This window comes from Sinocyclocheilus rhinocerous, unplaced genomic scaffold, assembly GCF_001515625.1.
Source record: "Sinocyclocheilus rhinocerous isolate Xijiao unplaced genomic scaffold, SAMN03320098_v1.1 scaffold689, whole genome shotgun sequence".
Taxonomy (NCBI): domain Eukaryota; kingdom Metazoa; phylum Chordata; class Actinopteri; order Cypriniformes; family Cyprinidae; genus Sinocyclocheilus; species Sinocyclocheilus rhinocerous.
Genome location: NW_015652129.1, coordinates 409,337 through 425,131, shown reverse-complemented (window position 1 = coordinate 425,131; position 15,795 = coordinate 409,337). Strand labels below are relative to the sequence as shown.

Genomic DNA, 15,795 nt, shown 5'->3' with positions numbered 1-15,795 from the left:
TCTATATTTCAAGTCTTATGAAACCATAGCTTAAAGTTAGTTGTAACTCACTGATAACTTTCTCTTCAGCTGGCTATGTACTGTTGCGATTAATGACGAGTCGTAAAGTTGAAATTATTCAGTCTGGTTCTTTCATGTATTCAGACATCAATACTTTTTTTAATGAATTATTTCGAACCATTCAAGGAAAGGGTAAGATTAGGCAGATTTTCAGTGAATACCTTTATTTCATGCTAAATATACTACAAATTGTACTTTTAGTATACTAAACTGGTATGCTAAATTGGAATGACTAATTTTGTGTTTAATGCACTTTAATTATGCATCAGTAGTGCTGAAGATACTAAAGATAAAGTATACTGAAGTATATTTGATTGTGCCAAAGTGGAACTATTGCAAGTATACTTCAGGTACACTTTAAATATCTTTCATTTATGATTCAAAGATCATACAGTCCTCATCAATAGTGAAGTTAAAACACATTTTAGGCTTAAGATTAAGAAATGTGCATTGTGCACAAGTAGTACTCCAAATAAAGTTTAATTATAATTCTTATATCAGTATGTCTCGAGCAAAGTAGTACTCCAAATAAAGTTTAATTATAATTGTTATATCAGTATGTCTCGAGCAATATGTCATTAAATATGTTAATATATTTGAACTATACTTAGTATGAAATACATGTGTTTTCAATATATTACTTTTGTACAAGGGTTAACAACTTAAATATCTATATGTTCCTCACACAAAGGTGTCATATAACTTCAGAAGACTTGAAATATAGCAAAATAATAATAATATGGGCCACCTTATGATTCTTTTATGATATATTTTTGTCGTTTTGGAGCTTGACAAACCCAAAAATATATTTAAAATGTTTGAGGTCGAAATTTGTAAAATCAGTAATATTGTGAATATTTTTACAATTTAAAATAACTGTATTTTTATTTTAATATATTAATATACACAGCCATTACTCCAGTCTTCAGTGTCACGTGATCTTTTCAGAAATCATTCTAATATGCTGATTTGGTGTTCAACAACCATTTCTTAGTATTATCAATGTTAAAAACAGGAAACAGTGATACTTTTTTTTCAGGATTCTTTGATGAACAGAAAGATCAATGAAAAGCATTCATTTAAAATTTTTTAATTCAATTTTTTTTTTAATAAAAAAACTATCTTCCTGATTAGGCTTTTGAATTGTTGTTTATTTATACCCCATCCAATGAATTTTGAATTTGTGGCCGCTCTTTTCAGGTCTGGGGTCAATTCAAATCTCAAAACAAAATATTTCATAATCTTTTGTGTACCACTGACAGTCATACAGGTTTGGAACAACATGAGGGTGAGTAAATGAGGATCCCCAAAAGGTGTAATGTGATTTACTGTAGTCCTTTCCTCAAATCCTTATATTTATCGGTTTTGTAGTTATAACATATTGCACAACTGTTGTTTGAGAGGAATCCGCTTTCAAAATCATCATTTTTGAACGATGCCTTGCTAGCACAGCTGTCTACACTCGGATGGCATCAAATGGGCTTCTGCTGAAATCTGACCATCAATATCTTGTAAGAAGACTGACAGCGGTGACATCTAATCACTGCCCTACTGACATGCCATAACTCCCGTCTGATACACATCAGGCTGAGGAGCTTATTGACATGAGGATCCTCTATTTATAGCGCTGTATGTCTGCTGTGAGAGGCTGGATGAATCGAGGACAATTTTTTACAGGACTCATTAGCCTCATGCTGTTTATCATACACTGTCTCCATATTAATTGATCTGCTTACAATCTTGAAACGTCTGCGAACTTGATTGTTAGTTGGATATGGAGATCTTGGGCATCTGTTGCAGTATTTGAGATATGTTTAATTATAATAATTCTAGTCCTAACACTAATGTTTGGGAAATTTCCCTCAAGGCAAATGACGTGAAAAAGGCTGCAGATTTATACTTTTCTAGTGAGTCATGCTGAATTCTTTATAATGTCAAAAAATTATTTTTTTGGAGTGGCTGACATAGCTAGGTACAATAGGATGTCCCAGAAGTTGAAGTTTAATTAAAACAAAGTATTTATTTGTTATAGGTACTTTTTATATGCAACTTTTTAGTAAATGATAGTCACATTAAAACTGTTTTGGAGATTTTTACAATGCATTCATCAGTTATTTTGGCTACTTTTTAAAGATATCATAAATAGATGCATGCTATAATTTTATTCTTGTTCCAGACTTTCAAACTTAAGATAAGAAAACTTGAAATAAAATATAAAATAAGCAACAACATGCATACTGTATATAGAAATCCCAGGCCAGGCCAGTCTAAATAAAAAAAAAATTAACTCAAAACAATGAAACAATTCAGATTTAAATGTGTTACTTTCATTAACTGAAAAGCAAAAGAAATTCAAAAGAGCAAAAGTTACTTTGTTTGAACTAATTTGTTTAATGTATGTTTGCCCTACTCAAACCAATTTATTATATGTGACCCTGGACCACAAAAACAGTCCTAAGGGTAAATTTTTCGAAATTGAGATTTATACATCATCTAAAAGCTGAATAAATAAGCTTTCCATTGATGTATGGTTTGTTAGGATAGGACAATATTTGGCAGAGATACAACTATTTGAAAATCTGAGGGTGCAAAAAAAAAAACATTAAAATATTGAGAAAATTGCCTTTAAAGTTGTCCAAATAAAGTCCTTAGCAATGCATATTACTAATCGGAAATTAAGTTTTGATATATTTACGGTAGGAAATTCACAAAATATCTTCATGGAACATGATCTTATATCCTAATGATTTTTGGCATGAAAGAAAAATCGATAATTTTGATGCATGCAATGTATTTTTGGCTATTGCTACAAATATACCGTGTGACTTAAGACTGGTTTTGTGCTCCAGGGTCACATATTTAGGTTAGGGTTGACAGTACATCACAAAAGCATACCATTATTATTTCATTTGAGACACATAAAATACCAGCTGTAAAATGAATCTTCACAAACCTGCACTGTTGGATTGAGTTGAAGTTTGTACTTGATAACCAGCAGCGGAACCTCACAAAGGTTCTCAAAAGGTGTACATTTACATTTTAGAAAGTTTCCAAATGATTCTGAACATTTCTATGTCTATTCAGCTGTACAAAAAATGTACCTGCACACTTTACATACGGATCCCTACGAATACAAATGAGATCACCTCATCTTTTCAGCCAGTATCTCTCTTGTCTTTCTGCTCTGTCTGTGATGTCCAGCAGTGGAAACTCTATGGCTCTCTTTCTTCTACAACAGTCTCTTTGACTTTGACAGGGATGGCAGTTTGCCATCAAAAGAGGACAGTGTAACACAGCACTTGAAGGAAATGCTAATGTGGGAAAGAAAGAAGTGTATGATCTCACTCAGTAGTGTCATGTCATCTAACATATGCTACGAGAAGATTAAAATCCAGGCCTGAATGAAATTCGATGCATGCAAAGTATCTGATGAAGTGAAAAATGAAAGTTTCCTGCTTTAACACTATTGTATGTGTCCCGTTTCTCTTTACGCTTGCTCAGGAGCCGCTCAGACCATATCAGGTACTGCTCTTCTTCTTCCATCTGGATCTCATCACCTTTCAGAGTCTTCCAACTCCTAACTTTTCTTTTTTTGCACGTTGTTTTCCAGTTTTGCATGGTTTTACAGCTGGCCGTTGAGGCAGTCTGCATGTTTTTCAACCTTAAATGTTTCTTTTTTCTGATCCTATTAATCTGCCATACCTTGTCTGCTTTTTTTATCTCTAAGTTATTGACATTTTAGAAGTTTTTTATCAAACTGCTTGTGCTATATTAAAACTACCCAGGACCAGGTGCATTTCAGATTTCCATTGAATAATTCTAGATGAAACTCGTGGTTGATTTACACAAGACTCATCTTTCTGAACCTTTACACTCTCTTCCCACATGAGTTCCTGGCCAAGTTCTTCACAGATATTGGGAACTGTTACTCTAAAGAGTAATTGTACTTTATTCATGCACTACTGACATTTGTACCTTATTCAAGTGCTCTTAAAATTGAATATTTTAGCTTTTTTAACAACAACTTTTCACAAACTGTGCATTTTTGTTACCCTTATTGTAACCCTTAGAAGTAATTCTCGTTCAGCTATTTCAAGTGATTTTTATTGGCATTTTTTTAATTGGTGTGTCTATTTTCACCTTGTGCCTTGTTGGCAGAGGCTATTTACACTAACTCCGTCCACCAATGTGTGATTGGGCTAGTCAACACTACAAAAGACAATAGTCTCATAACAGCTCCAGTGGCGTAGATGGGAAAGTACGTACCCTAGTCATTTTTGACGCAATCGACCTGAGTTCGCATCCGCCTTTTGCCAAACTTTTTTCCCCTCCCTTTTCAAATCTCATATTACATTGAAAAGGCATTTATTTTTTTTATAAAAATGAAGGAAATAATCGAAAAGTTGAAAATAAAATATTGGATTGGGTTAGGGTAGGTGTAGGGAGGACTTATATTGTCCCAATAAGGTGGCATCCATTTAATAATTTGAATTAAAATGGTAAATTACACTCAATATGTTATTATTACATACTGTTTTATAATGTACTACAGTTCTGAGGTGCGGATAATTGTCACTATTTGCAATAAGTAGTAAAAATACCAGAAAATCCTGCTATTTTAAAAGTGTAAATCTATAGCTATTTGCACTTAGTGTAAATAGTATATCGCTAAGAAAATACTGCTATTTTCACTTAGTGTAAATAGAATCCTTTGCTATTTTTGCACTTAGGCAAGGCAAGGCAAGTTTATTTATATAGCACATTTCATACACAATGGTAATTCAAAGTGCTTTACATAAAAGAAAAGTAATAATAATAATAAAATAAATAATAAAATAATAATAAAAAAAATAATCACAACAATAAAACAAGGAATTTAAAAACTTTGAAAATGATTTAAATATTGATTTAAGAGGTTTAAAATGAATTTAAAACAGATAAGAATAGAAAATTATTAGACAGGTAACATTGAATTAAACTTGTTTATTTTACAGCAATATTTTGTAATCTCACTAAAGTACAGTATTTACCTGGCAACAAAAGTTGCCAATAAAATCCTGTAAATATATTTTACAGCAATTTTTTGTAATTTCACTAAAGTACAGTATTTACCTGGCAACTAAATTTGCCTATACAATCCTGTAAATACCCCTAAATCCAAGATGATATTTTAATAATTTAACAGTTAAAATGCTGCAAAGAATAATTTTAACAGTAAATTGTAAACTATAAAATACGGATTCAAATGCATTATCATGAGCACTATCTTATTTACAAATGAATAAAAACCAAGTCAAAGATGTTGCAAATAAATATTTATTAAAACTGGCAGAAAGACATTGCAAGGCTTTTACTGGTAAAAATAAAAATGTCAGTCTTTCAACAGTTAAAATCTTATAAAAATAACATAGCATCAGAAAATAACTACAAATACTTGTTATATCACAAAAAAATAAGCCATATTCTGAGTAGAACATTAACGTTCTATAAAAATTAAGGTCAATCAACAGAATTCGTATAATTTTGGTTAAAAAGGGATCAAAATAAAATGCTGGAATCAACATTATATCATGAATTCTGTTGTTTGAGCTTATGTTCTATTACATTTAGAATATTCCTGCAAAAGACAATTTAATAAATACATACTGAAAGTCCATCAACTTTCTGAGATGAGCACACACATGAGGGTTGTCCCTCTTCTCTGAGACCTTATGAATAAAGCCTCTAATCTTCAATCGTTCTCGAGCTGCTCCAGTCGGCTGGATTTCAGATTTGAATGAAGCGCGTGCAATCCCATAATGCCACACTACAGTAAGTTAGTGTAAAAACCAGGAGCTACAGTGACAACACCTGCTTCTTGTAAAAGAATTACAGTTGACATGGAAATATACTGTTAACAACTGTAAAACCTTATTTGACCCATAATGCATTGTGAATTACAGCTACATCTTGTAAAATGTTTAAACAGCCAAACCAATCGGGCATGTAAAGATGTCTTTCACTAAAAAATTGTCCCGGACAAGCTTTAATGTCAGTACAACTACAGTGGCAATAGACACACATTTACATGTAACGTTAGTTTCTAATTATAGTAAGTTGTCACGTCAATATGGGACAGTTGAACACATACGAACAAATTAAGTTTCACATATTTTGCTGTTCGTCAATTATTTCGACAGATAGTAGTTACTATGACAATCGTTCGCACTGGGCATTACGTTAAAAGTTGGGTAAACACTACTTTAAATGCTCTCAATAAGAAAATGAAACTGCCAAAATGAGAAAAATGCAGCATTTAGCCTCACTATGCTATGATAGCAATTTCCAGCTTACTGCACATACCAAGGCCGCTTGTCTAAATGTCGTGATAGCAGGCTATTGTAACATGATATCGCTTATACATTAACTTAAATAAATATAAAAGGATATATTTCTTAAGTAAAATTAAGTGAACTTACCAGGAATTATGAATAAAGCCTCTAATCTTCAATCGTTCTCGAGCTGCTCCAGTCGGCTGGATTTCAGATTTGAATGAAGCGCGCGCAATCCCATAATGCCCTATCTCTCAAATGGACCATTGACACTCTATCTACAATCTCAATTGGGAGTGTCAATGGTCCATTTGAGAGATTGGTGGCGGTAATTCACTTATAAGTCTGCGATTCGCCATAAAGCAAGAAGATCTCAGTTTGTGTCTAATGAAGAAACAAAGTCACCTACATCTTGGATGCCCTGGGGCCGGGGTAAGCAGATAAACATCAATTTTTCATTTTTGGGTGAACTATCCCTTTAATCTGAGTTTTTGTCCTAACCAGCCGCGACAGCAACATGCGAAGTTTCTATTTTAGAAACTGTTGCTATTTCTGCAACGTTGCGGCAGGAACAACAATATGCAAACTAAATATTGCGTGACATTTACAGCCATGCGGAAAGCAACAATAGATAGATTACCTCAGATCTTGAAAATAAGCTAAATTTAAGCAAACGTGTACAAAAAGGCAAACTCAATGCGAACCAACAAGTGTTTTCCATGACAAAGATATCGGTCACTCAGTATGTACTTTCAATAATGTTAAAAAGGTTTTGCATTTATCAATTAGATTATAAACTTGTCCATTTCGTTGGGAGTGCAGTGCGCTTCTCGCTTCCGAATGGCTGTGATATTTGATTGATTCTGTCGATTCGCATTGTCGTGTCACTTCTGCTGTTTGCGGTTAAATTGCTCGTCGCTGGAATCTTGTCGCGTCGTGTCTGGTTAGGACACGGTGTAACACATCAACGGCAGTAGCCTGAATCTTACAAAATCTGGCAAAACATGTCACAGTCAATTTATCACCACAATCCAAAGAATGCAATTTGCTTAAATGAAGCTTCTTTTATCACCATTAAGTTTTTTTGCACTGTGACATTATTTAATGACATTTCCTTCAATTATCATTAGCATAATGAGATATTTATATCATATTTAGCGTAATGTGAAATTTTATAGAGATAGAGATAAATTGCAAATACATTTATTCTGCTGCCTGTTTATTCTGCTTTCATTGTACAACAGTTTTGTTTAACTGTTAAAACAGTGACTGTTGACTGTTAAAATTACTGTATTACATAAAGAAAATTATCACTTAACATAATAGGAATAGTAAAAGTTAAACATCAGGACTGATTATGGTAATGAGGGTTGGGGTAAAAATGTTCTTGAAATAATGTCAATTTTAGAAATCTTAATGGTTTTAAATGTAGGCTTTATTTTCTTTTTGCAAAATATAATTTGTTTTTCAAATCTTTTTTTGATGACAGGCTTTGTGAGGTTCAAACAGTGAAGAAAAACCTGGAAACACAACAGTTGTAAAGGCAGTGACTTTGAGGAAAGCGTTTTGTGAAGAAAAAAGGCGTAAAAGAAAATTTTCTAGTCATACAGATGGGTTTAAATTCAGACGTGTAATCTATTTCAGATGACTTCTTCACTACTGCACTTGCACGCCTCCACACTCTGCAGTCAATGAATCAGTAATTCTTTCATGCCTATGCCATTCTGACAAAGCCAGTTCAAAACTTCCTTTAACAGGGGCATAGTTCAAACCTACCGCGTGCTTGTGAATAGGTACGTCTGAGATGGTAAAGTTGTGCATTCAACAGAAAAGTAGCTATTTCCTTTCCCAGTTGCACTCAATTTCTCTGGCTGACAGGAAAGGATGCTGTCTAAACAGCTGTTGGACAGGTTTATGTTTGCCTAACAACTGCGTTCCATCGTCTGTTTTTAGACAGTTTCACGTCAACCTGTTGGCAAGCAGCCATGACTTGGAAGTGCAAATGAAAATGAATATTTGAAGTGAAGAAGCCATTAATAACCTTCTAAAAATTGCTTCTTTAAATGAATTATAAAGCCAAATCTCGCATTAAAATGCTTATATAATAATTAATAATACTAATATAATATAAAATTAATTATGCATATTCCCAGAGTACCTTTTCATGTGTATCAACCTTGAGAAGTTCTCGCTTCAGGAAATACGAATATTACCCATGGGATCTGTTCTTAAAAAGGCTTTGAGAATGAAAGATATGCTATTATCATGAAACTTCACATGAGTTAATTACATTTCCGAGTCATATGACTCAACCTGTAGAGTGCTCCAATCCTCCGAGCACCTTCTATATAGCTTATTCGTAATAAAGAGCATTTACTTTCCATTCATGTATATGGCTGTGTGCCAAAATCTTGTGAGCTGCCTACCTATGGTGTTTAGATAGGCAGCGCACTTGGTTTTAAGGAGTAATCATATAATAAGTGTTGTTGAGGGGAGGTCAAAGATAGAGCTCGTTGTAAATGTGAGGGATGGACACCTTGGTGGGGTTATGGGGCAGAACTGAACCAGACTGTCATGGCCTTGAAGGCTAAATGAATGAGTTAAATCACAATCAGTCTTTTAGCCAATCACATTTTGGCTTGCTTGAGGTGACATTGTAGATGAGGTAGACTGCAATTGCAAAGATAAAACACGCTCGTGTGACTGCAGTCTATCTGTCATGTTCACCTACAGGTTCCTCAGAGCTTCTTTGTAATGGCATACTGTAGTTTAGCTTAGTTTTTTTTAACACGGACAGTGAGTTGGCAATATTTGTATGTATGTGTGTGTGTGTGTGTGTGTGTGTATGTGTTTAATGCATATCATCGTTTTTCGGCTTTTAAAGTTGAAGTACAAAACAAAAAATGTGTCATTTTTGGACACTTAAAAATGTATGAAATTCAGTCGACCACATAGAAAATATCAAATGATGCTGGAATATTTCTCACAACTTTTCTTTTTGGTGCTAGAAGTGGAAGCACAGGTGCTATGGTGCTATGGATATTTGACAACCACAAAGTCCACCTAAATTCTCTTATGCTCACCAATGCTGCATTTATTTGATCAAATCATACAGTACAATCACAAACAATGCAATACAATACAAATACAGTAAAAAAAAGTAATACTGTGAAAAAATTTGACAAATTAAAATAACTGATTTTAAAATGTCATTTATTCCTGTGTTCAGCAGTCATTACTCCAGTTTTCAGTGTCACATGATCCTTCAGAAAATATTCTAATTTGCTGCTCATGAAACATTCAATATGATTTTAAACAGTATTTTCTGCATAACATTTTTGTGGAAACCATGATACACTACTATTCAACATTTTGGGTAAGATTTAAAATAAAATAAAATAAAACAAAATAATATTTTATTTAGCAAGTATTTAAAGGGGTCCTATTATGCTTTTTCACTTTTTTAATTTTAGTCAGTGTGTAGTGTGTATGTTTGGGCATAAAAAAGATCTAGAAAGTTACAAATCTCAAAGTCCACTCCAAAGGGAGATATTTCGTTTTTTAAAAATCCCTTTTCAAGAACTACAACGAACGACTCGTTTGGACTACAGCGTTGGTTTCCGGGCTTTGTGATATCACAAAGCAGCCCATTAGAATATCATTAAAAATAATTCCTGCCTACAGAAATTCTAATGGTTGGGGGGTGGGGAGGGGCGAGGTTGTGGTTAGAACGCTTGGTTGAGTGAGTGCATCAGATGAGACGATGAAGAAGAAGTGCTGCTGCAGAGTTAGTGCATCAAGAGAAAACCAAGAAGAAGAGCTGCTGTGCTGTAGCTTCCTTTTGTTTTTCGAACCACCAAGCATGAGAGCATGTTCTAGTACACCCCCAAAACAAAATCAAGACTTTGTAAAAGAGCATAATAGGACCCCTTTAAATTATTTGTAAAAAAGTGAAAGACATTAATAATGTTACAAAAGATTTCTATTTCAAATAAATGCTCTTGATTTGAACTTTCTGTTCATTAAAGTGTCCTAAAAAACAGCATTACAGTTTCCACAAAAACGTTAAGCATCCTTTTTTAACATTGATAATAAGTGACACTAAAGGAATACATTACATTTTAAAATATATCAGTATAGAAAACCCTTATAAAACCCTTATAAAACCCTTATATATTTAAATTGTTATAATATTTCGCAATATTACTCTTTTTACTATATGTTTGATTAAATCAATGCAGACTTGGTGAGCATAAAAGCCTTTTTTCAAAAACAACATCAACAAAAAAACATACATTCACTAAAAACCACCTTGAGACTAGTAGGTTGAAAGTAACTGTGAAAAGAAAAGAAGATATAAAAAAAAAGTCATACAGGTTTAGAACTACATGATGGTGAGTAAATGATGACAGAATGTTAATTATTAAATAAACTGTCCCATTAATTGTCCAAATACTTTTTTGGGGCTCACTTACAGACATGCCAGCATCAATCTGTAAAACCTTCTAAATTATGCATTTCCAGAGTCTAATATCACTTATGACCTTATGCTAATGTGGCACAGCTTCATAACATTTCAAAAACAGCTGAATTTAAAGTGACATTTCCTCAACGTACATGCGCTGCAACTCTTTCTTATGAGCCTTTTCAATTCCGGCAAGGCCTTCCAGCTAGTGCTTTTTCCTTTCTTTTGTTTGGCGTGATTGCGGCAGCGTGAAACCTAGCTTCACGGATGTTTAGCGTCTGCCATGGCCGCAGATTGTGGCAGCACAGCACCTCTGTGGTCTCAAAAACACTCCCAGCATGCCTGTCTGCTAATGCTCCTTCATGGAGTGGACGGTGCTTTATCATCCCTAACGTTCACAACCCGGGAGGACAAGCTAAATGTGTTGTTTCTCCATGCCGATTTGTTGTTCTTGACTGGGACAAGCGAGGCTGAGCTGGACACAGTTGTAGTGGGGAAATTAAGATGTTTTTCAAGTCTCTGTAAATGTCATGAGTGCTTGAAGGAGACTGATTGCTCAACCATACAAATTTGTATCGGGTGTTGTCTCACGGCGGCGCTAAAAGTAGTGTTTTACACTGCGTGCGAGGATGAAGTGTTTAAAAGCATTCTTTGGTCATGTTTTATGCCTCTCAGCTCTGTGGATATAAATATACAGCAAGGTGACTTTTCTGCTGTCTTCACCTGCAAGGTATAATGGATCCCCATTTTGAATGTAAACCATAAGGGAGTGATGCAGCCTCTAATTATCAGCTGTTACTGGCTTGCAGTGAAGTGTATCAGATACTTTGTGCTTGCCTGTGTGTTTGCAGAGCTTCGGGTCTGGGTATTATGCTGTTGAGAGCCGCTGTTGATTGCCAGCTTCCATCAGCTTGTGTTTAGATGGAGAGGTTTGATAAAGTTCTGCCGTGAGCAGCAATTACCAGCCTTCCCCTCTCTGTTGCTGAGAGCTGCAGTCTTGTAGCCGGGGTGTTCCACACACACCACAAACACACAACGCTGTAAAATCAATACGTCCAAACCGAGAACCCAGCCGCTACATCTTAACATCTCGCGCCTGCATGACGTCTACATGCTTCTCCAAACGTTGTTGCTTGTTACATTTATTTTCATGTCACTCTTAGTTTCTTTCACGCCCTGCAAATGTATGCACGTGTTATGCAAAAGCATCAGTATTCAAAGGATTCCTCATGAGGATTCGCATTATCATGGCAGTCATCTATTCAGCTTCAGCCTTAACTTTTACAATTTCATGATACAAGAGCAGAATGAAACAGGATCTGAATTGTAATAGTATTTTCTGGGTTTTTTGTGCTTAAGAAAAGAGTGTCATGATTGCCTCTCTGACTGAATAGCAAGGCAACAGCCAAATGAGAAAAATTGTGTTCAGTGGATGCATTGTAATTACAATCCAGATTGTGATAAGACATGCCAAATGTAATAACCGTATTCAGGTATGGCAGTGATGCTCACTTTTTTAGAGGCCTTGGCTCCGGAAGTGGAATTTTTTTAAATTCATTTTCTGAGGATTTCAAAAGTTCTGCAATAAAAAAGCAATAAACCAAAGCAGTGGCCTTTGAGATGAATCACAGAATGGTAAACATGAATTTTAAGCTAATAAGTATATTAAAATTGAAGGTAAAACGTATGAGACTGTATACTTTTTTTAAACCATTTCAAATTATTATGTAGTAAAATAAAAAATGTGCTAGTTATCATCAAGTACACAGTAGAACTCAAATTTATTTATAGTTATATAGTTATTAAATATAACTATTTAAAAAATCTAATATATATTTATAAATGTGTGTATATATATATATATATTTCAAATTAATTAGTGCTGTCAAATCATTAATCACGATTAATCGCAACCAAAATAAAAGTGTTTGTGCACATATTTATATATTAATCATTTGACAGCACTAAAATTAATCAATTTAATCAATCAATTTATATACGCAATAAATCTCAAATATACTGTATTTTATAAGCAAAATTTTTTATTTATTTAATTATTTTATAAAATATAAAAATATATTAAATATAATAAATAAAATATACATTCAATATATCAATATCACATTTAATGTCAAATTTTATTGTGTTTTGTGTGTACAGGGACTAATTATTTCATTTGCAATGAGAAGTCTTTGCTGATCATATCTGCCACTATTATTGTTTCCAAAGTAACAGCGTCTTTTCTGATTGGTGGATTTCTTTCCAGGATTATGGGTAGTGTAGTCCTTCATTAGGAATCTGGTTGGTTTAAAAAAAAAAACAATCTAAAAAGTCTAAATCACACTGACTTTCATCATCGCTCAACCATTTCAAAGCATCTTTCTCGAAAGGTTTTCATGTTATTCCATATGATGAAAATGAATGGGATTCGTACATCTGTTGCTCTGTATTGTAAGTCTTGTATGTGTTTTCTGTGTGTTACAGTGCAGGGTCAGAACCTGGTGACGAATAATGTCTCGGTGGTCGAGGGCGAGACAGCCATCATCAGCTGCCGGGTGAAAAACAACGATGACTCCGTCATCCAGCTGCTCAACCCCAACCGACAGACCATCTACTTCAGAGACGTTAGACGTAAGCAGTACTGACTTCTCTTTCATGTTCACGGCAGAAAATGTCATAATCCGCCCAAAGCCTGCATTGTTTTTTGCAGAACATTCCGATTTTACACAGCAAAATGGCCCTGCAACCCCATGCAAATTTATAATTCGACACCTCGGCATAACCAAGCGCGTCTCCTATCAAGGCATTGCATTGTTGAGAAGGTCCTTTTCAATAATTGAGTGACAGAGTGTCAGGCTGATTAGAGTCCTCTGAGCGGACCGTTTAGATTCTAGCCTTGAGATTGTTTAGAAGCTCAACGGCGCTCTGCATGCAAAGCATATAATCTTGCCTTCCCTGCTAAATAAGGGCCTTGATGAGCTGCTAAGTGACGGTCTGACCCGTGATCCGAACCTAGTTTAGCTAATGTGTGCGAATAACCTCCTCAAACCCTCCTCTGAAGAGTTCTCCATACGAATCGCTCCTGAGGTAATCTAAGATGCATGTGCAGATCAACGTTTTCAGAGGTATTCCATGACATTTCAAATGCAATTTACATGTGCTGCTGGCCTGTCTCTCCGCGGGATCCCGTATCCTGCAGTTTGAGTAAATATTCAAGGACGTTTGAAGTATTTGTAGACGTCTTGTTCCTCTTGACAAGTAAATGTTGAAGTAATACTCTGATAACAGCGTCGCACTTTGTGAAAACAGACGTTTTATGTTCTCGGTTGCTATTGGGATTAATGCTTGTTCTTTATTTATGCACGACCATATGTCGGTAACGCTTTTTTTCCAGTTCTACTCGACCTTTCGGCCAAGATTTCATAGCTTCAGGGGAAACTGGGTTATTTTTACACCCCCTTTCTTCAAAGAAACACAGTGATTGAATGTTGGAGTTAGAAACACATTTACGTTGCGTTATAATTCCGCTCGCTCACTCGTCTCAGCGTTCGAACACATTGATGAAAGGTCAGATTGGGATTTTGTCATGACTTTATCTAATTTAATTAATGTGCTGGTGGTACCTAATTCTCCTAATGGGCATATTTTAGCGCCAGTTACAACCGACGTAAGCTTTCCGATCGGCGCGTTCTGCGAGAGAGGGAAAGGCAGGATATGGGTTGGGGTTTAGGGGAGGAAGATAGACAGAAAAAGAGGGAGAGTGAGCATTCTCGCCTCAAGCTCTGACATTATTTCTATGGATGTGACTGGAGCCTTCAATCTCTTTAATGCTGTAATGTATTATTCTGTCTAATGTTTACTGGGCTGCCAGCTCTGTTTGTGAAAAGTATGACCACTTGAACAATTCATAGTTTTATCCCTTCAGCACAGATGGCTGGCACTGTGCATTCGAAATGACACAAGAATGTGAATGTGTCTTAGCGCATAAAGCATGCACCTGTGGATGCCGGCCGATGATATATTGCACTGTGCGCTTCGTTATATATTAACATTATGATTCGGCGGCGGTTTATTGTTGCCGCCGTGGAGCGATGGCTAAGGTTTTATCACATTACATTCAGACCGCTATTCTCATTTCCTGTCACTTACGCTAGAGCTGCTCTATAAGCCTTTTAAGAGCAACTTAGAATTAAACAGTGACTTTAACAGTGATGGTCGGAGAAACTGTCATTTTCATTTTCTCAAGACTTAATGATATTCGCTACAAATTAAATTTCCCCGCTCAAAGATATTTTTGTCACTTCTTTTTTTTTGTGAACTTCCTTTTCAGTACACTCAAGTGAACTAAATTATAATACGATTAATGCCAACAGGATGACGACTGTTTCAGTGTCGTGTTATAGCGTCTACTGTACGTATAGCATACCGTTATTCTCCTGTTCTCCTAGGAAATTTCATTCACTTGGGATCTTTGGGTAAAATGTAACCCACATTGCAGGCATTAAAATTTCATGACTTCATTATTAGGGTACAACAGGTCTCACCTAAAGGAAAATGTGTTTTTTTATGATTTTTTCCCTAAATATTAAAGAACCTTGGGATGCAACTTGTCCCATTTCTCATTTATTTCAATCACATTTGGCACTTTATAATATTTTATATAGTTTATAACCATGTTTGTATTGTTCTGCTATTAGTAAATGGATTATGTGCATCTAACAGATGCAATACAGCTAGTTCAAGTAAATTTTACAAGTAACAAAGCCCAATTCTGACTGCAGAAGTCAATATGGTTCCACTTTGCACATCTTCTCAAGCTATTTGTTGCAGTACTACAAAGCACTGTAGTGTTTTATTTATTTATTTATTTTTATTTTTATTTATGTTTGTTGTTCTTCCTAACAGATGCAATACAGCTAGTTCAAGTAAATTTTACAAGTAACAAAGCCCAATTCTGAC

The 15,795-nt window shown here is 34.9% G+C and overlaps 1 protein-coding gene across 3 annotated transcripts in view; it reads left to right on the top strand.

Annotated features, from left to right (window-relative positions):
• Positions 1–15,795, top strand: part of cadm1b (cell adhesion molecule 1b) — a 203,660-nt gene that overhangs the window by 108,599 nt on the left and 79,266 nt on the right. For all 3 annotated transcript variants that reach the window (XR_001636892.1, XM_016518937.1, XM_016518935.1), the window contains exon 2: positions 13,321–13,467. Coding sequence is in view for 2 of the 3 variants with exons in the window: in XM_016518937.1 (XP_016374423.1) it covers positions 13,321–13,467 (147 nt within the window). In the remaining variant the exon portion in view is untranslated. The remainder of the gene's footprint in view (positions 1–13,320; positions 13,468–15,795) is intronic.